Source organism: Ostrinia nubilalis, chromosome 22, assembly GCF_963855985.1.
Source record: "Ostrinia nubilalis chromosome 22, ilOstNubi1.1, whole genome shotgun sequence".
In the NCBI taxonomy this organism is placed as follows: Eukaryota; Metazoa; Arthropoda; class Insecta; order Lepidoptera; family Crambidae; genus Ostrinia; species Ostrinia nubilalis.
This window is the reverse complement of record NC_087109.1, coordinates 5,786,440-5,810,791: the sequence shown is the minus strand read 5'-3', so window position 1 is coordinate 5,810,791 and position 24,352 is coordinate 5,786,440. Positions and strand designations below refer to the sequence as shown.

The following is a 24,352-nucleotide window of genomic DNA, read 5'->3' as shown; positions in this document are numbered from 1 at the left end:
AGCCAGGATCTACAGCTTTTACCACCGCCAATAAAAACCCAACCAGTGAAGGTCAAGTCTGCCCCGGGGGAAAGTTATGAAATTAATCAGAAGAACATAGCGTTCAAAATGTGAGGGCGCATTTGATAAAACTAAAACTGTGCTTTAGAATGTATGTGTCAGAAATCGCGTCGGAAGCGATCTCGATTCTCGATCTGTAACAGAACAGCCCGGCAGTGAAGGGGTGGTGGGACTAGTCAAGATTCGGAGAACGCGGGTTCGAACCCCGCCCGCCCCCACTGGACTTTTGTGTGGTGAACTCACCTGTAACACAAGCATAAGGCTGCTTCTAAACATACGTTTTTTTGACTGATTTAGCGGTGGTGTATAGTTTATAATGAATGTGCACATGCATCGTACATAGGTCCGGCGAGAAAATTTAGAGCAAAGGATATCCGTTGAAAACGGTCCGCGCGTCGTCTAATCGCCGGTTGTCTACAACTGCCTTAGTATGTACTAATTACCCGACTGCGCCAGAAGGAGGGTTATGTTTTTAGGTAATACAAAGTATTATTTATTTCTGAAAAAAAAAACAGGGCCACAGTTCCTGCTACGAATTTCCGTTTTCTTTCGCTCTCATCAAAATGGTACTATAATCGAGACAACATGTACGTACGGACAACAGCACATCAGGCTAACACTGGGGAAGCGGGGATCTTAAACAATTGTAATAGAGGCGAGTTTGCAGCAAAATTGTACTTTGATGTGCTGTCGCCTGTACATCATGTAATGGTAATGGTAAAATAAATAATGCGATATAGGAGGTACATTATGACAAAAATTATATTGATCACAGCCTCTCTCTCTTACACTAAGATCACATTTCCTTACTAAATAACTATTAAATTGTGATAAAAATTCATTAAATTGGAAGAGCACCTATAATATTTTTTTCAAATTCATCAGCAACTGGTTGAAATTCCTTGAAATGTGGCTTGTTCTGTATACAGCTCTTGATCTTCTTGAGTACTTTCTGTAAAATAAAATAAAAATGGAATATTAGAAATGTTTATGAATGAAATATTAATAAAAAACAACATGTAAATCCTGATATTTAATTTTACTGTTAGTGACCTAAGTTTTAAAACTAGACATTACATTAAATTGTGTGCTTTCTAGGAAGTTAATAATTCATATAATGGCTTACTTTTAATCGATTCAGTTTTAAATGATTTCATTAAATTGCTACAACTATACATACCTCAGCTTCATAATACAGTGTGTGTTTCACAAACTCCTGACCAGGCCCAGAGTTTTTGAAATCATCATAAATAATCTTTGAAAATAAGTTTCTTATATCGTGTGCTACGGTCATATTTCCACAAGAGAACTTCAAAAGTGGCTTTGAAAAATCATCGCTCACAATTTCTACAGCAACGCTATTGCTGCCTACTTCAAATGTTACAGGGCTATTTGATTTCAAGAATTCTTCTGATGAGTAATTCTGTACTATTTGTTCGGCTCTCATTTTAGTCAAATAGCTCAGATGGTCAGCATTTTTCTTCAACAATTCAGCAAAGTTGTTGGGCAGTTTTAGGTATATGGAGAATTTGGGTACGCTATCCAACTTCATAAGGTTAGTGACTTTCACCATTTCTTGATAGTAATCTTGAGTGAAATTCCAGGCTAATTTCTCAATGTTCGTCTCTCTTTTAGGTGGATAATCCGTATTTGGTACAGCAGATTGTATGAAATGCTCTGAGGTAAGTACTACGCGTCTCCTGTAAAGCGTGACCCACAGTTTTTGCTTCTCTTCAAAAGCTCCAGGCACACTTGTAACCAATTCCATATTCACATCCATTTCTGATATGTTCTCATCTTGAATAGTTACCGGCATCAGAACCTTCAACTTTTTGAATGTATCTGTAACTTTCATGCTTGTTGTTTTCAGTAATTTACCGTCCATTGATAGAGATATATGGATTTTGACGTCATTTAATACATTCGATAGTATGTTGTTGAACATGTGCTGAAGTGTCGTAGTGGACAGGTTGATCAGAATGAAAAATGTATCTGGAAGCGAGTACTTATACAGTTCTTCTGTTGCCATCAGACCAGGATGCTCATGTATCACATCCTGATAGTATTCATACACTGTAATGGTGTGGTGAATAATATTATCCATAATATCTTGTCTATTTGATAAAGAAAAGGCAGTCACGAAGTTGCCTTCCTCATTTATTTTTTTAGTCAGTGTATTGTTTTTCTCTAATTCCTCAATAATTTTATATAAATACTCGGAGTTGTTCAATAACTTCTCAGCTGCACAATACTCGTCGGTTGTGATTGGCTTAATATAAGAGGACTCGTCGTCAATAGGAAAGATGTATATTAAGTTCGTGAATGTGGTGCAAATTATTTGGTCACCGAATTTTATGAAATCCTTAACATCTTTGACAAAGAATTGGAAGAATGATATATTTTCTGTAAATGTGTTGTCTGTTTTCCACATAGATTTAGCATCTGTGTACAAGACTGTGTCTTTCAGAGTAAGAAATTTATACAGGGCCGAGTTTAAATGCACCAATTCTGGCTTGTTTGAAACATTTCTTAAATTCAGTCGCACTAATGTGCCAATGTTGAGCCCAATCAATATAAAAAGATTGTTTATTTCAGTTATTTCTATGTTACATATTTCAGATGGGCATGTGTACAATTTCACCAAGTTGACAGCTTCGTCAGGCATTTTGGGGCTAAATAAGCAGCCGTAAACTGACAACTTATCAAAAGACATGATAATTAAGCTATAGTCATTAACGATATAATTACTGTTGACATCAAATATTTTTTTCACATAATCAAATTCAGTTTCTGATAATTTGTGTATTGCTATAATGCACTTATCCTGTATGGCAGTCGGTAATGGCCACCGGCCAGAGTGTAGCAACGCAATCTTCTTCTCTAAAGTAAACTCGGAGTTAATTTTGTTAAGGCACAAAGAGTACAGGTCATTTTCACATTTGACACTCAAGATACTTGATGAATGATCATCCTGGATTTGAATACAAATCATAATACCTTGCTCTTTCGGCTGGAAGCTGCTTTTGAACCGTTTTTGTGCAGGATTCTTGAATTTCATAGATGTTGTGTGAATATTTCCACTTTTGTCTAAACATATTAAATAATTGTTTGATAGTATCAGCTGCTGGATTTGAAACTCGGGCATGAACACCTTAGCAGTGCTCTCAAAGTTGAGGTCTTCGTAAACGAATATTTGGTATTTATTCCAAATAACGATCATGGAATTAGATGCATTGTAAACTATGTTTATGCTGTCAAATAACTGATGATCACACTTGTAACACCTCTTCAGAATTTCAGGCTCATCTTGAATATCCATTTTGATGCAAATCACAAGATTTTGAGATCGGTTACAGTTTTTTTTACAACTGCGACAAAGCTGGCGGTGAGCTGGTTTTTTCTTCAATTCAAACTTTGTTGACATTTCAAACCACAGTTTCAAACAAAGCTTCAATACCACATGACTGTCAAGCAGACATTTTGTTTTATTGTTTTACGTGGCAATGAAATATGAAATTAACTAGCTTTACCATAATATTTTTTTATGATAAATGGGATACTTGTTTTTATAAATGATCTGACTTTCAGTTTTCACAATTAAATAACATTTTCAGATAGTATACAACATACTCTGTAGTTTGTGGCCAGACAAAATATCGTCGTATCATTTTTAGAAGCGCCATCTAGCGGGGAGTAGCCTCACTATAAGCGCGCAAAGCTTTATTTCAAAGCTTTTGGCAGATGGCGCTAGCATAAACATTTGAATTTTTGATGTGAAATTTATTACAATGGAAAAGTTTAACCTGTATTACTTTGCTCTATGGTTTAACGTATTACTTTTCTCTATGGGTTTAACTGCTTACTGCTGAGGAATAACATCCTCAATTTCGCTCCTGTTGGTATGTAAAACTAACCTATACAATAATATTTACTTTGCTTACCAAAATTATTGACTTGACAAAATCATTTAATATTATTAACTGTTTATTTTTATTTTATCCTTATCCATAATTATATTACCATTTTTCAAAGGTTTTCCCTAAACCGCAATAGAAGGTTTTATCAGTTTTATTGTTTGTTCTTTTGTTTTCTATTGAATGCCTTGAGTAAAAATATCGTAAGTTAAAATTAACTTGTAAATATGAAAAAAAAAAAAACTTTACTGTCGTTAATGTTACTTACTGTCCTATAGGTATTGAAAAAGAATGAAATAAAAAGATGAATAATTAAAAGTGCATGACTGGCTTTTATTTTTTTATTAAAATAAAATTACTTTTACGATCTTTTTGAATATACAATTTTGGTGTTTGTCGCTGTCTGACCCACTAGATAACGTGGTTTAACTTCTGAATCTTCATCGTTTCGAGATGGTGTGACAGAGTCCTAAAAAAAACAAATGCCGGCTATACATTCGCCAACACATTAGATTATACATTTTTGCTAAGGAGCTACAATGTTTAGTTTAATGTGCCAACGTCCGTACCTTTATCTTCATGTTATATAGCGAGTCTCTGACGTGTCACAACTTCATTTCAACATGTTCTTGATATAACAAAATGGTTTTAAACAAACAGAACATAATTACATTCGTCGTTTATTATCTACAGAGCTGCCTTTATTTTTTATGTGCCAATACTTAAAATCCTAAATTAGATCTTACGACAATGAGGTAATCAACATACAGTGTAGATTATCAAAGTATTTTTCTTTATTAAATAATACAAGAGAACTTATACACTATGTAAGTTTTTACTATAATACAAAATTAACGTTTTGCTGCAGTTTTATAAAAGAAAAAAACAACTTTTTCTTCAAATGGGTAAAAATTATGACATCTTATAAATTTGGCACATTTATACGAGTTGTACTTTAAAAAATATTTATGTGTGGTCAATGTCGTTACATCATAAAGTAGACAAGGTTCTCTTAAACTAACTAATTCGATTTATAATAAAAAATAAATATCACACGGAAATTATTAAAATAAAATGTTATAAATATATTTTATGGCAAACAAATAAGTTGGAGACAGAAAAAACTAATTCAATCAATCATAGTCCTTTTCCTCTTTTCAATAAAAAAAATGAATTATGCAAAAAGTAAACGAGTTAACTTTAAATAAAATAATTTTAATAAACTCTGGGCGAAGACATTCTACCTCAGTTACCACTCGTAGTGGATATGTCTGGCTTATAATGTATTTGGGTTCTTTATAAAGTAAAAAAGGTTACGAACGAAAAACAATCTGTGATTTTTTTTAAATTTAACACACCACGTACAATGTATAAGAATTCAATTCAATTTAGAAAGGTTGTACTTTAGCAAAAATAAGTTTTAGGCAAGGTAACAGCAATTTATATGTACAAAGACACAATGATAATAAATATTAAATACCTATTTACTGGAATATTTTACAAATTCCAATAACGAACTAATTGGCACACTTTCACATTGATTCACTAGCAAAAACTATGTCTAATTTAAATTAACAACTAAGGAGATTCGTTTTGTTAAGGAATGTTTAAGACAATACTGTTTATATTTAATAAATGAAGCTCACTATAAACGGAATGATATTACTATGGTCACCAGACATCATACAAATAATTTTTTGATCCGTACATAACAAAGGAACAAAATAGGAGTACTTACGACTCTGTGCGAATTAAAATGGCACTGATCTTTGTAATTCAACTGCTTACATTATATTAAAACTAGCTTTCCGCCCGCGGCTTCGCCCGCGTGGAATTTTGTCTGTCACAGAAAAACTTTATCGCGCGCGTCCCTGTTTCAAAAACCGGGATAAAAACTATCCTATGTTCTTTCCCGGGACTCAAACTATCTCTATGCCAAATTTCATCAAAATCGGTTGCGAGGTTTAAGCGGGAAAGCGTAACAGACAGACAGACAGACAGACAGACAGACAGACAGACAGAGTTACTTTCGCATTTATAATATTAGTTGGGATTAAATTAAAACCTCTTGGTAAAATTTATTAATCAAAAAGTAACTTTTTAGAAGCAATAATAAAATAAAAAGGTTTTGAAACCCTTTATAGTGAGCTCAGTCATATAAAAAAAACTATGTTCACCAAAATATACAACCAATTTTATTTATTCTTGTTATTCGTGAAAAATGTAAATTCATTCAAATATTCTAGTTTATTTACAATTAACATTTTGATATGTTTTCTTATTGCGGTGGATGCCGTGAAAATCTATTCATAATCCATGTAAAAAAACATTTTGTAACCTTAGTCAACGAGCAATCAAAATTACGTTAAGTACACTATAAATGCTTAATTAATACTACAGTTCATACGCTATCTATATGTACACTTTTTCACAATCTTGAGTATTATAATTGCACTTTATTTGTATGCGGGTCACCACAGACGTTCATAAAAATAAATACGCAATCTCACGCTATACCTGTCAATGGCAGTTTAGAATTTTAGGATATTAAAAAGTTTTGATACTTTTTTCTACAGGCAACATTAAGGTCTTGCTAGTGGTAAAAAGTATCATAAGTCCCGTATAGCCCGACTGGCTCGTCTTGAGTGTGCGCGTTGAGAATAATCCGACGAAAACGTCGTGATACTTTTGTTACTTCTTAATGTCAGGGTCCATTTTTGTTTTGTCCATAGACGAAGACACCATGCCGCTTTGGGGATATAATTTGTCTAAATGCTTCAAGGACTCGTTGAGGAAATTCTGGAAAGAAAAATAAATGTGAATATTTTTTACAACTATTTATATTATATAAGTATGTAATGCAGTTAGGGAATTCCTACTAAAACAACGCCAAGAACTGGTTACGGTTAAGAATTTTTTGTAATTAATAGACTCAAATCTGTAAGTTTTCTATTATTATTATATTACTACTAACTAACTATTGATTCGGTTTTATATTTCTGCCTGTCTGCCTCTGGTAAGTTAGAGAGAGTCGTACTCCATCAGTGAAGAGCTGGAGACTAAGTGACCTGCTGATGGTGATGACTACTTACTTGTATCGCAGTGAGAGCGGCCACGATGGCCGGGCCACCGAACCCGTGCGAGATGAGCGAGAAGTGCGTGAGGTGCCTCTGAATAGCTGGTTCTAGCAGGTGAGGCGGCCGCGTGTTGCACAGCGGCGACCGATCCTGATTCAGCAGGTCCATTAGCTCCTTTGTCACCTGTAGAGTTTAGGCGTTTAGATATGCAGATTGCCAACCAAGGATTACCATAAAGCCTTCGTTATTATGGGCCATGACATTATTATGCTGGGTCCAATTACAAGAGACAGTGATTGCGACAAGGTGGTCCTGCTCAGATTTCGTCTTTCATCGAGTTTTCTTGTAGTGCTGTTGTGTAGCTTTTGTTTTGTGTGATGTTCCTCAGGTCCCACCCACTAATCGGCAAGAATAGCTTTTGCCCGCGGCATCACCCATGCATTCGGTCTGGCACAGAAAGTCTTTATAATAAGAGATTCTCTTATAAAAAATACTTCATTTACGAGTACCAAATTTAAAAACAGTAATATTTGTATAGACATTTGCTTGACCTAGTCAATGTAACCAGACCAGCATAAAAAGCAATTCACCTGTTTAGTAGCCTGCAGCAAGTCCCTGCGGCGACGCGCGTCGTGCTCCGCGTACTGCCGCGCGAGGTACTCGGCCAGCGCACGCGCGGGAAACTCCGTCTCGCACACGTAGCCGAAGTCACGTGCTAGGTGCACTGCTTCCGCTGTAGAAAAAAAATACTTTTAATGGGGTGAAAAGGAAATGTATAAAAATATTTTTTTAAACTTGTAACGGGCACTCGTGTGTCTGCGCGCGCCTGTGGCATCAATTAAGTGAGCGCAAATAAACTTAAACAATAATATTAAAATTTGGCACCTTGGAGGGATGAACTTCCCTTTCACTTTTTCCGCGCCGTACCAGGTTTGTATGATTTTGTGAACACTGAGGTACACTCATTTGAACTAAACCTTTGTGATATCAAATTACCTTCGACTAGAGAAGTGAGCAGCGTGACGTTAGCGGCTTTCCGCCGCCCAGCCGGCAGGTTCAGCCCAATCTTCTCCAGCTTCTCGCGGAGAAGGCGCCCGCCATTTTTACTTTTTGCTCTGAAACAACAATCAAAGATGTTAGTAAAATACATTGCTGTAAAACGATGTAGCTAAGAGTGTTCAATTAAAAAAAACTTTTTTTATATAAAATGAGTTTGGTTTATTTATATCCATGTTTAAACAGGATAATGTTCCACATAATTATTAAATTAAAAAAACAAATACAAAGTTTCCATGCGTCTATTTTCACAAAACAGCGAACAAAGAACGTTATAAACGTATCACAATCAAAATGCTAGCCAAACATGACTATGCAGGTTTGTCCATTCAGCCTCAGTCATTGAACTCGAAGGAACCAAAAAAGCACTAATAGGTTCGTCAGACGTGACATGATACAACCAGATGTCGTAGTTCAACTACTGCGCGATAGATGGAGCTACCGATAACCGATTACCCCGCGTGTGATTGACACGTAGAAAGTTGTTCGAAATTCAAATCGATTCAATGAGGATCATTTCGATTTTTAGCTGTGAATGCAGATTTATAGGGCTAAGAAATCCTTAATACACAGTCCAAAAATTTTTGTTCTACGACAAAAATTTACGAAGTTATGGCCAAATTACTAAAAAAGTTCACTGACCGCCCGGCGCGGGGACGATGACGTCACTATATCCGATCCGAACGCTGCCGGCGCACGGTGGTCTGAAAATGAAGCTCCCATACCATAGAAACTTAATGTCAGAAATTAATAAATAAAAATATGCATTGTGTTTAGTATACCTCCCTTTGTTTTACTAATATAGTATGAAGGGTATGAGTAGCTCCATGTGTGAGAAAAAAAATATTTTAATTTTTTTTGTATGGAAAAAAACACTTAAAGTGGATTTTTTTAAAATTGAATAGTACTGAAGGGCTGGTACTCACATGAGCTATTGCACCATACACGGCGATCAAGATGACATACAATTCTTGTGCCTTTGGGTGCCGCTTTGCATGTACCAAGCTTTGGAAATTTTGAATTTTCGGTAGGTGATCTTTCAAGTCTTTGATGTTATTTTATGAAGTTATTAACCGCTTTCAATACGAGAATAGTATGTAAATTAATACTCATACTCATAATAATAATTAGGAATATAATAGGGATATTTTTAAATAATATTTTTAATTTTGAAAATATAAAAAAATAAAACGTTTAATCATTGAATGAAGTAACCAACCAGTTGATAACTGACATTGTTATTAGTTACTAACATGTTAATGACGTTATAATGAAAATAATAGAAATCAATATTGATTAAATAAACAACTTAAAAAATCGAACTGCCTAATAGGCCAGTAGAATTACATTTGAAATCGGAAATAATTCCTACAATAGATTTTATTGTTTTAATGGCTTCATTTGTTACCCATTAAGACTATCCTAAATTTTCGACTTCGACGAAGTTGCGCTTAAGTGGTGGGGGCCCCCGAAAGGGGCGTTTTTTCGGTTTTACGGTTATATCGCGTAAAGGACTTACCCTATCGAAAACTGGTCTTCATGACGGTTGAAGGGCATTTAATCCTGCATGTTTCTGCCTATGCCTATGTTCAGCAGTGGTCTTATTCAATGCAGGATTAAATGCCCTTCAACCGTCATGAAGACCAGTTTTCGATAGGGTAAGTCCTTTACGCGATATAACCGTAAAACCGAAAAAACGCCCCTTTCGGGGGCCCCCACCACTTAAGCACAACTCCGTCGAAGTCGAAAATGTAGGATAGTCTTAATGGGTAACAAATGAAGCGATTAAAACAATAAAATCTTTTGTAGGAATTATTTCCGATTTCAAATGTAATTCTACTGGCCTATTAGGCAGTTCGATTTTTTAAGTTGTTTATTTAATCAATATTGATTTCTATTATTTTCATTAAAACGTCATTAGCAGGTTAGTAACTAATAACACTCCTGGAATGGAAAGGATTCGGCATAAACATTAATGGCGAGTACATCACTCACCTTCGGTTTGCCGACGATATTGTGGTTATGGCAGAATCGTTGGAAGATCTTGGCACAATGCTCGAAGACCTTAATCGAGTTTCCCAACAGGTAGGCCTGAGCCCCGATTACGGTAACTTTTAACGTTTCCAATCCAGACGCGCTTCTGATTCTGCTATACGATTGGTCAAAACAGCTGACGTACGCTGTTGAACGACCAATCGTATCGCAGATTCGAGAAGCGTGTCTGGATTGGAGACGTTAAAAGTTACCGTAATCGGGACTCTGAGGATGAACATGGACAAAACGAAGCTTATGTCGAATGTCCATGTTGCGCCCTACCCAGTTTCTGTTGGGAGCTCAATTCTCGAGATTGTCGACAAGTATGTCTACCTCGGACAAACGATCCAGCTAGGTAGGTCCAATTTCGAGAAGGAGGTCAATCGTCGAATCCAACTCGGCTGGGCAGCGTTCGGGAAACTACGCAACATCTTTTCGTCCAAAATACGTCAATGCCTGAAGACTAGAGTGTATAACCAATGTGTGTTACCAGTGATAACTTATGGCTTGGAAACGTGGCCCCTCACTATAGGCCTTATACAGAAGCTCAAAGTTGCACAGCGTGCTATGGAGAGGGCTATGCTTGGTGTTTCTTTGCGAGATCGAATCAGAAATAAGGAGATCCGTAAACGAACCAAAGTCGCTGACATAGCCCGATGGATTAGCAAGCTGAAGTGGCAATGGGCAGGGCACATAGTACGCAGAACTGACGGCCGATGGGGCAGAAAGGTTCTGAAATGGAGGCCGCGTACCGGAAAACGCAGCGTGGGACGTCCACCTACAAGGTGGACCGACGACATCGTAAAGGTAGCAGGGAAGCGCTGGACGCAGGCCGCTGCCAATCAATCAACATGGAAAGCATTGGGGGAGGCCTATGTTCAGCAGTGGACGTCCTATGGCAGAAATGATGAACTAATAACAATGTCAGTTATCAACTGGTTGGTTACTTCATTCAATGATTAAACGTTTTATTTTTTTATATTTTCAAAATTAAAAATATTATTTAAAAATATCCCTATTATATTCCTAATTATTATTATGAGTATGAGTATTAATTTACATACTATTCTCGTATTGAAAGCGGTTAATAACTTCATAAAATAACATCAAAGACTTGAAAGATCACCTACCGAAAATTCAAAATTTCCAAAGCTTGGTACATGCAAAGCGGCACCCAAAGGCACAAGAATTGTATGTCATCTTGATCGCCGTGTATGGTGCAATAGCTCATGTGAGTACCAGCCCTTCAGTTCTATTCAGTTTTAAAAAAATCCACTTTAAGTGTTTTTTTCCATACAAAAAAAATAAAAATATTTTTTTTCTCACACATGGAGCTACTCATACCCTTCATACTATATTAGTAAAACAAAGGGAGGTATACTAAACACAATACATATTTTTATTTACTAATTTCTGACATTAAATTTCTATGGTATGGGAGCTTCATTTTCAGACCACTGTGCGGCGTACTGGGTGGATAGAAAATATTTTTTTCTAGCCAAACTATCAGTTTTAGAGAAAAACTTGTAATGACATTTATTCATCAGAATAAAGTAAGCTATCGATAGGTAATTTTAAAAAATAGAAATTGTGAAAAATAACGCAAAAAATCCATACGCTCATACGATTCAATGGAACGCAGAGACGCGATTGGGGTCTCCGCTCCGCGGTTGTATATTTGGCGATTTATTCAAATAAAGTGTTCATAAGTGTTGTTAGTTGTTGTTGTTCATATCGAAGTGTTGAGGGGTTTGTACAAAAACGCCACAATGTCGGTCCGCCTCCAGGATCGGGATTCGAAACCTATCCAGTTGCAGCGAGGGGTAAGACAGGGAGACGTCATATCTCCAAAACTGTTTACCACCGCCCTGGAAGATGTCTTCAAGCTTCTGGACTGGAACGGATTTGGCATAAATATCAACGGCGAGTACATCACCCACCTTCGATTCGCGGACGATATCGTAGTCATGGCTGAGACCTTGGAGGATCTAGGCACAATGCTCGATGGCCTCAGTAGAGCCTCTCAACAAGTGGGCCTCAGAATGAACATGGACAAGACAAAAATCATGTCTAATGTCCGTGTTGCACCCACTCCTCTGAAGGTTGGAGACTCTACACTCGAAGTTGTCGACAATTATGTATACCTGGGACAAACAGTCCAGTCGAATCCAACTCGGATGGGCAGCGTTCGGGAAGCTTCGCCATATACTCATGTCCGAAATACCGCAGTGTCTCAAGACGAAAGTCTTCGAGCAGTGTGTGTTGCCAGTGTTGACATATGGATCCGAAACGTGGTCGCTTACTATGGGCCTCATAAGAAGGCTCAAGGTCACCCAAAGGGCGATGGAGCGGGCTATGCTCGGAGTTTCCCTGCGTGATCGAATCAGAAATGAGGAGATCCGTAGGAGAACCAAAGTAACCGACATAGCTCGCAGAATTGCTAAAATCAAGTGGCAGTGGGCGGGGCACATAGCTCGTAGAGACGATGGCCGTTGGGGCAGGAAAGTTCTCGAGTGGCGACCACGGGCTGGAAAACGTAGCGTGGGCAGGCCTCCTACTAGGTGGACCGACGATCTGGTAAGGGTCGCGGGAAGAGCCTGGATGCGGGCAGCGCAGGACCGTTCATTGTGGAAAACCTTGGGGGAGGCCTTTGTCCAGCAGTGGACGTCATTTGGCTGAAACGAACGAAGTGTTGTTAGAGTCATATCTTCTTCCAAGTAAAATATAACAATGTATAAGTATTAATTTATTTACTTCTAACAATAAGGTATAGCTGAGGCAGATACACTCTGCCTAGGCTACAAGACATTGCTATGAAGATCATTTCGATGTACACGCAATACCTACCTGTTATTTAGTTTTTCTGAGTTAAACCTACGTACCTACCTATCTATTCGCCGTTCCCATGGGCGGGCCAGCTGCTGCAGGAAAGGACAGCTGCTCCCAAATCTATTTAATCTTAGCCTAGAAGCTGGGTATGACTCCCCCGCCCCCCTCCTCTCCCCAGGTCATAAGCTGGGCATGACTTCCCCCTCGGCCAGAAGTTGGGTATGATTTACCCCCCCCCCCCCCCCCAGGCCCGAAACTGGGTATGACTTGACCCCCCCCTGCCCCCAGGCCAGAAGCTGGGTAAGGCTAGCCCCTCCCCCCAGCCCATAAGCATAAGCTGGGTATGACTCCCCCTCGGCCAGAAGCTGGGTATTACATACCCCCCCCCCCCCCCGGCCAGAAACTGGGTATGATTTGACCCCCCCCCCTCCCCCCAGGCCAGAAGCTGGGTAAGGCTAGCCCCTCCCCCCAGCCCATAGAAACTGGTTATGACTTGACCCCCCCCTCCCCCAGGCCAGAAGCTGGGTAAGGCTAGCCCCTTCCCCCAGGCCATAAGCATAAGCTAGGTATGACTCCCCCTCGGCCAGAAGCTGGGTATGACTTACACCCCCCCCCCCCCCCCCGGCCAGAAACTGGGTGTGACTTGCCTGTCCCCCCCTCCCACCAAGGCCAGAAGCTGGGTAAGGCTTGCCCCTCCCCCCAGGCTATAAGCTGGGTATGACTTATCCCCCCCCCCCCCAGGCCAGAAACTGGGTATTAGCATCATATATGTATTATTATGTTCAATACAAACAATCATTAAGTTACACTTACCCCAACCGCGTCTCCGCATTGCATCGAATCCTATGAAAATGTGGTTTTTAGACATAGCGATACTTATTTTTCACAATTTTTATTTTTAAAAATTACTGGTCGATAGGTTACTTTATTTTGATGCATAAATGTTATAAAAGTTTTTTTCTAAAACTGATAGTTTAGCTGGAAAAAAATATTTTCCATCCATTCCATTGCTGGCTGCGCTCGATTCGGATATAGTGACGTCACGCGGCCCTGCGTACGTTGACTTTTAGCGCCAAAAACGGCCTATGTTTATTACTTAATATCTTCGTAAGTAATGGTCCGATTTGGATAATTCAAAAAGATATATCTTTCTTATGTCTTAAAGATTAACGTAGATACTAGTTTTATTGAATTTTCTACAACAGTACTGATCCTCATTATCAAATATTTTTTAAACGTATAAAGTGGGGTATAGAGTTGCAAGTTGATTGTTTCGTAACCGAATTTATGACGGAAGTTACGTTCAAAAACTGGCTACTAGTATTAACTGAAATTATATTATAGCTCGTTAACGAAATTGTTTTCGATAAATCATTTCAATGATGGACTTGTGAGTGGATTGACCGAAAGAATTGGAGTGCCTTGTTATGTTATGATAGATTTTTATGCAAAGACATTGATCAATTGAACCACGCATTGCATTTGTTTTCTTTAAAAAAAATTATTAAGTATGGAAGTTTTCCTAACAGTGTGAGAAATTATGAACATGACGTAACGCTGACTTTTAAACAGGGTGTTAGGTAAGTGTCGGCTTGATATACCATTTATCTGACACCCTATATGTGGATTAGTATTGGAAGTCTACTGCCTATGACTAAATAAGGTTTTTTTATAATCATTCATCGTAGGTACCTATCAATTAGGTATATCAGATCATTTTACTGATTAGACGTAAAATGAATAATTGCGACCCAGTTCATGGACAGTTATTTAAGTTAATAGCTCTTATTGCTACTTACCTATTGCTTGTTACTTTGTGCTTCTATTACATATTTAGTAGGTATAATAAAATAAGTAATACCTACCTAAATAGTTTTTGATTAAATAGCTAAGTAATTTTGTAATGTAGGTATCTACGCTTGCACGTGGTATGCGATGGCATTCCGCGATCTCTGGCATGTTGTGGAGAATTTATTTGTAAGTAATCCTTTAACACTGTACTTAGCTAACGTAGTGTAACAACGGAAACAATTCCGATTTTTTTAAATTATTTGATCCATTTTAAAAGCAAATTTCTTTTCAGGTGTGATTTTAAACAATAACAACGGCTTTTCCAGTGAAGTAAAATATTATGTAAGATTTTTCAAAAAGTGATTTTTCAAAATATAGGTACCTATATTGGCAGAATGGCTCTCTAATGAAATACGCGCCTTATATTTTTTATTCTTAATAAAAAAGTGGCCAAGTGCAAACCATTGATAAAAAAATAATCTGAGTTTCTTCATTCCAAATCTCATTGAAAAATAATGACGGAGAACGCCTCATTCCAATACTCAATACGAAACTTTATATTAAAATTTTCTACTCAACTACGCTTCTATACAGTTAAGCTCTTTTTAAACCCCATTTTGCTATTCATACTCAATAACGTGTGAAGTGAGAACCGCTAAGCCGAATAAAGCTTCTAATTGATATATCATTAAAAGGAAATAATCTTAATTTTAATTTACCGGTCAGCGTCCATATTTTCACACGTCCGCTTAAGCTGGCACAAAAGAATTGAGAATCATACGCGGATAACGAACCAAACAAAGAATTTGAATTTCGAATCAATGGAAAACTAAATCGGATGAATCGACACATCGATACAACTAATGGCGTATTCGAGTGCACGCTCGTATCGTTGCCTGCCAGTGCGATTATACAGATTATCAATCATCCTCCTTGATTCATAAACGATAATTATGAAGTAAAATGCGGCTTCGTTACACACTCTTATTTTTGGAACACTAAAGTCCAATATTGATTGACATTAAGAAATGAGTTTTGGCGATACTAGTGATGGACTAAATTGACATAATTATTCGATACCGACAAAAATTGTAGCGCGCTTCAGCGGGACAGTCCATGCCAATAAAAAGTCATAAATTGCTGCATGTTTTGTCTCTGTGCTTGATACAGTTTAACTTTAAATATTGTGCACTCTTGATACATGAGAAATACAAAGATTTTATAATGATGATGATGTAGCATAGGTAACTCGTAGTCCTAATTTCATTTGCCAGGACCAAGGGTCAAATAAATGACATCACAAACGAACATCCCTAGTAGTATCAGAATTTCGTATAGTAAAAATCGACATCTCCTTACAACGTAAGGAGGTAAAACTGTGTCTTCCATAAATTAAATCCTGTATTCTTGGAAACACGTCACCAATGTTTAAAATTCCCGAAATAACTATCGTCCAATTACCGTCCGTACGATAAATACTTGAATACTCGATCCATTAATAACCAACTCGATTGATTCAATCGAAATGGCGTGCCTACTTACGACACAATAACTTTTTGAATTTCGAAATAGTACCGCAATGGCACTATACAGGGTTACCAACTGCTAGTTGCAAGATTTTTATGAGTAAAACCACAATCCCTTCCCTAAATACTCATAGTATTTTTTATATTTTTTATTTATTAACACTCTTCAACAGAGAATGATAGAGCTATGCTTATGTTTGAGCATTTGCTCCTTGAAATACGGGGATTCAGATTTTCAGGGTTTTAGATTTTCAGAAGGGGCAAAAAAATAATGTTATCTCAATTAAGTAGTGCTTTTAATTAGTTTTGGTTCTACATGGGCTTTCTCAGAAGGTATATAAGTGTAGGACAAGATTGTTTTGACTCCATGGGAATACGAGTATACTGTGCGCTGAGTGTGAATTTACATCAAACGCATCAAACGTCCTCACTAGTGAGCGCGTGATTTTAGTTCTTGAACGTTTCCGCTAGGGGCGCTGTACAATCCGTCATACATTTAATGTCATTTTTATACGTGCTAGTGAGCGCGTTTGATGTAAACTCACACTAGGCCCTCCGGTCTCATGATAAAATCATTTTAAAATTAATTAAACTTTCTTTTCAGTCTTCCAAAACACCAGCCTCACTAAAAACAGGTTATCGGTTAAAATAACCTTTTCCAGTGGCAACCCTAACGTGTTTTGACACTGTCTTTTGTTAAAAGATAGGTATGCAGCTTGTGAAATTCACGTATGATTAATTTCTCGTAGATCGGCATTTGATACGGGCACGTCATTATACAGTTTTGCGGCGGCCATTCCGAGGTGTCTTATTATACTTTACATTGTTGATATTGACCCCCGGTATAATTGACGATCTTGCGTCTGTAATAAATTAGATTTTTGGACAATAAAGACTCTTTGGATAACTTTCTTCACTATTCACTTTGGTAGGAATATTATAACAGTTAGTTTTAGGACAGTTTCATTAACACTGACACAGTAAGAGAAATAGAAATCGGTTTATATTTAGAAGTAAGTTTGATTCGTACGTTAGTAAGTTTCGTTCATTTGATCTTTGAATAAACTTTAAAAAGCATTGCTAATATTTCCGAAATATTCCTTAAAGCTCTCTGAAGTCCACCTAATGACTATCATTAAGACCCGTTGTCGCTAAACGCGTCCTAAATTCAATTAGCCGACCACTTGTAATTCTGAAATTACAGCGGTAATTCCGCAATTACAATGTTTACGATGACACTGCTAAACGGACACGTGTCTTGTAATTACGAGGGTAGGTATAAATTGGCGCAGGTGATCGCAATTCAAATTAATTTTAACTTTATTTTAATCGGGTGTTGCTAGCGCAGAAAATTGTTGTGTAATGTTTAAATCGCGCCGACCGTTTGCCGATGAAGTTATTTATAAATGTAATTGTCTTTTTAAATGATAAATGAATGAAAAATTTAGTCATCATTTACGTCATGGTATTCGTACACTAGGGATGGCCTTAATTAAGATTCGATTCTCAATGCATTTTTTTAAGACAATGCTGTAAATTAAAGGTTATCAGAAATCGATGTTCTTGATCTAATCACTCGATAAAGTTATTTATGACATCGATAAATGCATTTTTCTTGTCAAAGTGTCTACCGGTGGAAATGACAAATTACATTAAATTTTCTTTATCCCTATGCTAAATAGCATACCTTTCTTGTGTTAAAAATTGTCATCAATGACATAATAATATAGATTTGAGCTTTAATAATTAAGGCCTCTGAAAAAATAGTGACTCTGTTACCACAATGATCCTAAACATTAAAATAAGTTGCTAATAAACATAAAATGCTATATATAGCCGGGTCTCCAGTGCATGTTTTGTCCTACACAATCTACAAAAATATTTCAACATTCAAAATTTTTTGTAGGCAATTTTGTTGAATGTTGATATGTTTTTTGTTGATTGTGTAGGGAAAAACGCACTGGAGATAGGGTTGCCAGATGGAAACTTACCAAATCCGGGACAATCTTACTAGGACTACAGTGTCGGGTCTTGGCCATAGTTAAAATATCTTGGTTTCCATTATTTTCAAACGATTTCATTTGTATTTTAAAAGAAAAAGCCATTTATTTTCAAATACATGGCTTTTATTAAATAAGTAATGTACGTTAACGTACTAATAGGACTCACAGGCAGGCCAGCCGTGTCATTTGTTATTACATATTAGTTTATTTTGACACAAAACTATTAGGTTTTCGGAAATCCGGGACAGTAATGTCTAATTACTGGACAAGGGGCAAGACGCAAAATTCCGGGACAATCCCGGATTTCCCGGCCATCTGGCAACCCTAACTGGAGACCCAGTCGGGTCTCCAGTGAAGCCTTAAAGGAGAAGAAAATCACTACAATTTCCCCACGTGAGCTAACAAACAATAATTGGATAGTTTATTAAATTACTTCTGAAAACCATTACGATAACCGGTAGCAGTAATATAACGGGCGTATAGAAGACGTTATCTAAGCGAATGCGATCACTTAGTCTTGTCGCGCGATAATCGTCGTCGAAGTTACGTCGTTTGTAAGCAATAAGGGCGAGATTTAAATTTGACTGTTGATGGGTCACTGAGTTTGCTTTGGTTAACCCTTTGCATGCGCGCTGTAGTATTTTAAAGCCAAACTCTAGTATTTATTCGAAGTTGATTTCGATCCGACATTTGACATTAGTACGTACACCTCTACTAGTAGACTTATAGTTTTCTTTTGTTATTTCGGGGCATAGCAAAAAAGTTGCATGTAGAATTGTAGTCTATAGCTAAGTAATGACGAGGCTGTAGCGATGGATTTAATTAAAAAATAAAGCTTTCAGCAATTGAAAATAAAACATAATTTCCATATTTTAGTCAGCGAAAATCTCGATGGCATGACATTTATTTTTAGACGAATTAAAATATTAACATAATTTTTGTGCATAATAAAAACATTGATCATCCCGTCTTTCTTTTTTAGGTTTTTTGGCTTTCGTTCGGTTAAATGCGAAACGTCGCATTTAACCTCAACTTAGGCTGAGTTGCACCACCTAACTTTAACGGTAACTATAACGATAACTGATCCTTTTTGTATGAAGATTGTCGTTTTTGACGTTTGATAAAGTCAAAGTAGGATAGTGCAACCCAGCCTTAGATGACTTTCCAAAGCACGCGAAGGGTTAAACTCAAACAGGTGCTCTCCGATACTTGTCTCGATAATTGTAATCGATAAACGCGAAAGAAACGCGTCTATGCCAACCGAGACTGACCGCACCACAAAAAATAGTCTAATAACTACCGCACCGACCGAAACGACTGTGGTATCCGCCACAGAGATGCAGACGCGACTTTTTACACAAGTAAGTATTTATTTTGTGATCAGACAACAAGGAAAGGGTTTGCCGCACGAGAAAATTTTATAGACACCTGCCGATGCCCGAGCCCGATACATTTACAACAATGAAACACTTATTACAACTATCTAAGATGACACAATGCTTAGTAGCTTAACCAGTATGCCTTAGATGCGCACCGCGATAAGCTTTTATCGCGCCATTTTATCGATTTTACGCGATAAGCCCATACATTTATCGTCTAAAATCGTCGATTAGATTTTATCACGGTGCGCATTCTAGCCCGGCTGCCGTTGTCTGTATACATTTCTTGATTGATCATACAAGTTTTATGTCGCAAAGTTGTGGCGCGCATTTTCGTAGCTTTCCAAGTCAAACATATCTTTAGCGGTCGCAGCCACAGTGTTGCAAGCGCAAAAAACGTAATAAACGTACGCGGCCTGTAAAATGGGAGTTAATTCCGTCCACCGGTAGGTGGCGGTCGAATAATTCGACTAAAATGTATTATGCATGCAGTCTGTAATTATTTTTAAATTGAACTTTAATCACGTGCGGCTCTCGAATGAAACTGTGAATCATCTCCGTCATTTTTAACAGACGAAAGTCGTTTGATTGATGTAAAAAGTTCGTTTTACGTTGTCGACTGTCCTCTTCACCTCGAAAGGTTAATCAATGACACGTTTTTTGTTGTCAAACATGTAAAAACTAGTTGAATTCGTAATTAAAATGCTTGATTAGGTATAAAAAATACATGTTGAAGAATATTTAAATCAATTTCTATGATGGTGGTAAAAAAAGTCCGGTCATGGTCTCTCATTCAATAATTTAAGAAATCTGAACGACTTAATATTAATTTCTTTGTTTCACTAATGCCTTAATTTGTTCAGCAATGGACAGCACCAGAAACGAGAACGAACGACATCTTTGGAAGAGAAGGAGGGGGTTCCACTTTTCACTCAGTCAAAATCAACAGCTTAGTAGGTCCTTGTGGTAATTGCTGGTGGATGACAGCAGGGACAGCCCCAGTACCAGCAGATGACACAGTATAAACTAAGAACAGTAAGCCACTGACCTCCGCAGCGACGCGTTGAGGCACTCCGGCGGCGACAGCCGGCGCTGCACCTCCGCCACGGTGACCTTGTACTTGCTGATGGATGATAGCAGCGACAGTCGGCCTGGTACCAGGGACAACTGTCCTGGTACCAGCAGGTGACACAGTATAAACTAAAGAACAGCAAGCCACTGACCTCCGCAGCACGCCGCCTAGCAGCGACGCGTTGAGGCACTCCAGCGGCGACAGCCGGCGCTGCACCTCCGCCACGGTGACCTTGTACTTGCTGGTGGATGATAGCAGCGACAGTCGGCCTGGTACCAGGGACAACTGTCCTGTTACCAGCAGGTGACACAGTATATAAACTAAGAACAGCAAGCTACTGACCTCCGCAGCACGCCGCCTAACAGCGACGCGTTGAGGCACTCCGGCGGCGACAGCCGGCGCTGCACCTCCGCCACGGTTACCTTGTACTTGCTGGTGGATGACAGAAGCGATAGTCCCAGTACCAGCAGGACACACAGTATAAACTAAGAACAGCAAGCCACTGACCTCCACAGCACGCCGCCTAGCAGCGACGCGTTGAGGCACTCCGGCGACGACAGCCGGCGCTGCACCTCCGCCACGGTGACCTTGTACTTGCTGGTGGATACAGCAGGGACAACTGGCCTGGGACCAGTAGGTGACACAGTATCTAGACACGCGGCAACGCGTCAAGCCAAGTTCAAGCAAAGGGTAAACAAAAGAACAGCAAGCCACTGACCTCCGCAGCACGCCGCCTAGCAGCGACGTGTTGAGGCACTCCGGCGGCGACAGCCGGCGCTGCACCTCCGCCACGGTGACCTTGTACTTGCTGTTGGACACAGTAGGGGCCTGGTACCAGCAGAACACACAGTATAAACTAGGAACAGTAAGCCACTGACCTCCGCAGCACGCCACCTAGCAGCGACGCGTTGAGGCACTCCGGCGGCGACAGCCGGCGCTGCACCTCCGCCACGGTGACCTTGTACTTGCTGGTGGATGACAGCAGCGACAGTCGGCCTGGTACTGAGCAGAACACGTCGTTTGGCGCGCAAGAGCCCGAGCCGCCGAGGCCGTCGCGCCCCTTCATTGCTGGTTGGGAACAGACAAATTATAAGTCGTGTATAAAGACTGCTTAAGAACAAGTTATTTATTTGTCGATCTTTAAGAAAGTACTCTGCAATATTTAAGTCTAAGTAACAACTACATTTTAATAATGTTGATGCATTAGGAGTTTTGTTTTTCTTAACACAGGGTGTAAAAGATTTATAAGTTTTAATCCAGGCATGGCCTTAAAAATATAATAATAGAAATTAGAAAGAAAGAAATACGGGGTTTTTAGCAACCTTGGTATTTATTTTTACCTTTAGAAGATTTTGGTAAAAACATTATTTGGTTTATTATTCTTATGCAAAACGTTAAATTTTTTTAAATCTCCAGGAGCTTATTTATTCTCTATTCAGGTGCTAATAAAAACAGCACGATACTAACGAATAATAGATGTAGGTACCAATGTATAAAAAATTGGGTGATTACAAAATTCCCGGCTTAGAAATACAAACAATGGCAATCTTAACAATCACCGCCACGCCCCAAACATGCTCTCAGCGTGATCGACATTGTGATGGGTAATATTCCGCTACGGCAACCCTAATACAATAAACGTTACTGTATCATTAACTTTGCACCATACTGGCTACTTAATATTTAACACCCGCTTTTACTAAAAAAGAAAAAGCTCATTTGAAAAAGGAAGGGGACTCGCGGTAACTTTTTGAAATTGGAACACCACGTTCCATTGTTCGACGTGTTTTATTATGACTCTATTAGCCACATTCATATTCGGAGTCTCATTTCCACAACGCACTATTCAAACATCGATTGATTGATCGATACTTTTATTTCTTGATATCGATTCACTCGGCCGTTGAATGAGAGTTTTTTACAATCTACTTATAAAAATTGATACACCCATCCGATAAGTACAGTATGAGGCCTAATTACAGTTTTATCTTTGGGGTCATCAGTGTTGCAACAATCAAAATCTTTGATAAGTTAACAATATTATGTACTAATTTAGCGCATCGATGTTCTGGCCAGATGCATCATTACGATTTGACATTTTCGCCTTTGTTTTGAATGATAATATTAATTGCCTTGATGATTCATATTGAATTACTTATCATCAGATTAGAAAAGTATGACTTTATCGTGCATGAAATAATACAGGCTGTAAAATAATGAAAATAGCTTTACGCAATAAGAAAAAAAGATACAATTACTTCGTAACAGTTTCAAATATTTGAATAATTGCCTCACTCTACATACGATTATTTATTTTCGTATTTAAACAGGTGCAGATTAAGAAATAACACCATGGAATCATCATAAAGTAGTAGTTAATTACTTTTAACGAAAGCGTTGACTTCCGTAGTATTAAATTAGTGGTTATTGCGCATAAAAATAGTTTATTATTTTATGAATGGAGCTGATTATAGAAAGTGAACCTATGAATGAAAGCTGGCTGTATAGTTAACCGCATTTTTTTATAATTACGTATCTTATAACGTGCGTCTTACGTGACATTCAAATTAAAGAAGAATATAATAGACTCAAGCAACCTGAGTTTGAAATCAAAGGACAAAAATCTATGAAGGAGATCGAATAATGGCCTAAGTTCCAAGTTTGAATCGAGTTTTACTAGTCTTTTTTTTTATATTTGACCATTTGTAAACACTTTTTAATAGTCTATCTGGTGTATGCCTTCGATCAACAATAGTACTTAGTTGGTATTGTTAAAAGTCTATGCAAATAAATAAATGTTGACTTTGAGTTTTAAGTAACGATCCATAATAAGACATGAGCTTTAGAATCCATTGATTTTATGCTATATGGATTTTCTATTAGCTGTCTTTGCTAGCGATATGCTTATCGCCTTGCAGTTGATGGCACATGGCGATATGAAATGGCTGTAAAAAATTTCCAGTTAATTTATAGGATAGAATATAAATAACTTACTTTTAAGTAGAGGGAGATCCGTCATGAACCCTGTAGTGTCGTCCATCGCCGCATTCTGGAACAAAAGAACATCGTTAAAATATTGCAGGAGACTGTGCTTTAGTAAACAAAACAAAACCTATCTCTCTTCAAACTCTACATCTATACTAATATTATAAAGCTGAAGAGTTTGTTTGTTTGTTTGTTTACTTGAACGCGCTAATCTCCGGAACTACTGGTCCGATTTCAAAAATTCTTTCAGCGTTAGATAGCCCACAACATCACGCTACGATCAATAGGAGCAGAGCAACAATAAACAATGTTGCGAAAACGGGTTTTCACGCGTACGAAGTCGCGGGCACAGCTAGTGTTCTAATAAAGGCTAGATACTTGAGTTAAGGCTATTGCCTATTGAGTGAGATAGAGCAATCGGCGTACAACTGTGTCATATTATAGGGCTTATCTTTATCTAAAGAAAAAAAATACACTCAACATCAAATAAACCGCACATTCCGCGACGCGAACTTTAAAGATTTTCTTCTGACACAATTATGGTACCCCAACAATATTGGTATTATTTGAAAGCCCAATAAATATCCTTAAAGAAAAATACATTTCATTTCTAAATAAATGATTAA

General features: G+C 38.0%; 1 protein-coding gene and 1 long non-coding RNA gene across 2 annotated transcripts in view; both read right to left on the bottom strand.

The window, feature by feature from the left end:
- Positions 1-797: 797 nt before the first annotated feature.
- Positions 798-3,485, bottom strand: LOC135082897 (uncharacterized). The gene is made up of 2 exons (XR_010259513.1): positions 1,241-3,485; positions 798-1,012 (listed from the first exon to the last, which is right to left on the bottom strand). It is a non-coding gene; the product is annotated as an uncharacterized LOC135082897 (long non-coding RNA).
- Positions 3,486-6,029: 2,544 nt separating this feature from the next.
- LOC135083037 (transcription factor AP-2-epsilon) overlaps positions 6,030-24,352 on the bottom strand; it is a 30,244-nt gene continuing 11,921 nt past the window's right edge. The window contains exons 10-15 of the mRNA XM_063977800.1: positions 23,736-23,790; positions 21,620-21,809; positions 8,048-8,166; positions 7,642-7,784; positions 7,067-7,234; positions 6,030-6,773 (exon numbers count right to left, since the gene is read on the bottom strand). Coding sequence (XP_063833870.1) covers positions 6,666-6,773; positions 7,067-7,234; positions 7,642-7,784; positions 8,048-8,166; positions 21,620-21,809; positions 23,736-23,790 — 783 coding nt within the window. The 3' untranslated portion in view covers positions 6,030-6,665. The remainder of the gene's footprint in view (positions 6,774-7,066; positions 7,235-7,641; positions 7,785-8,047; positions 8,167-21,619; positions 21,810-23,735; positions 23,791-24,352) is intronic.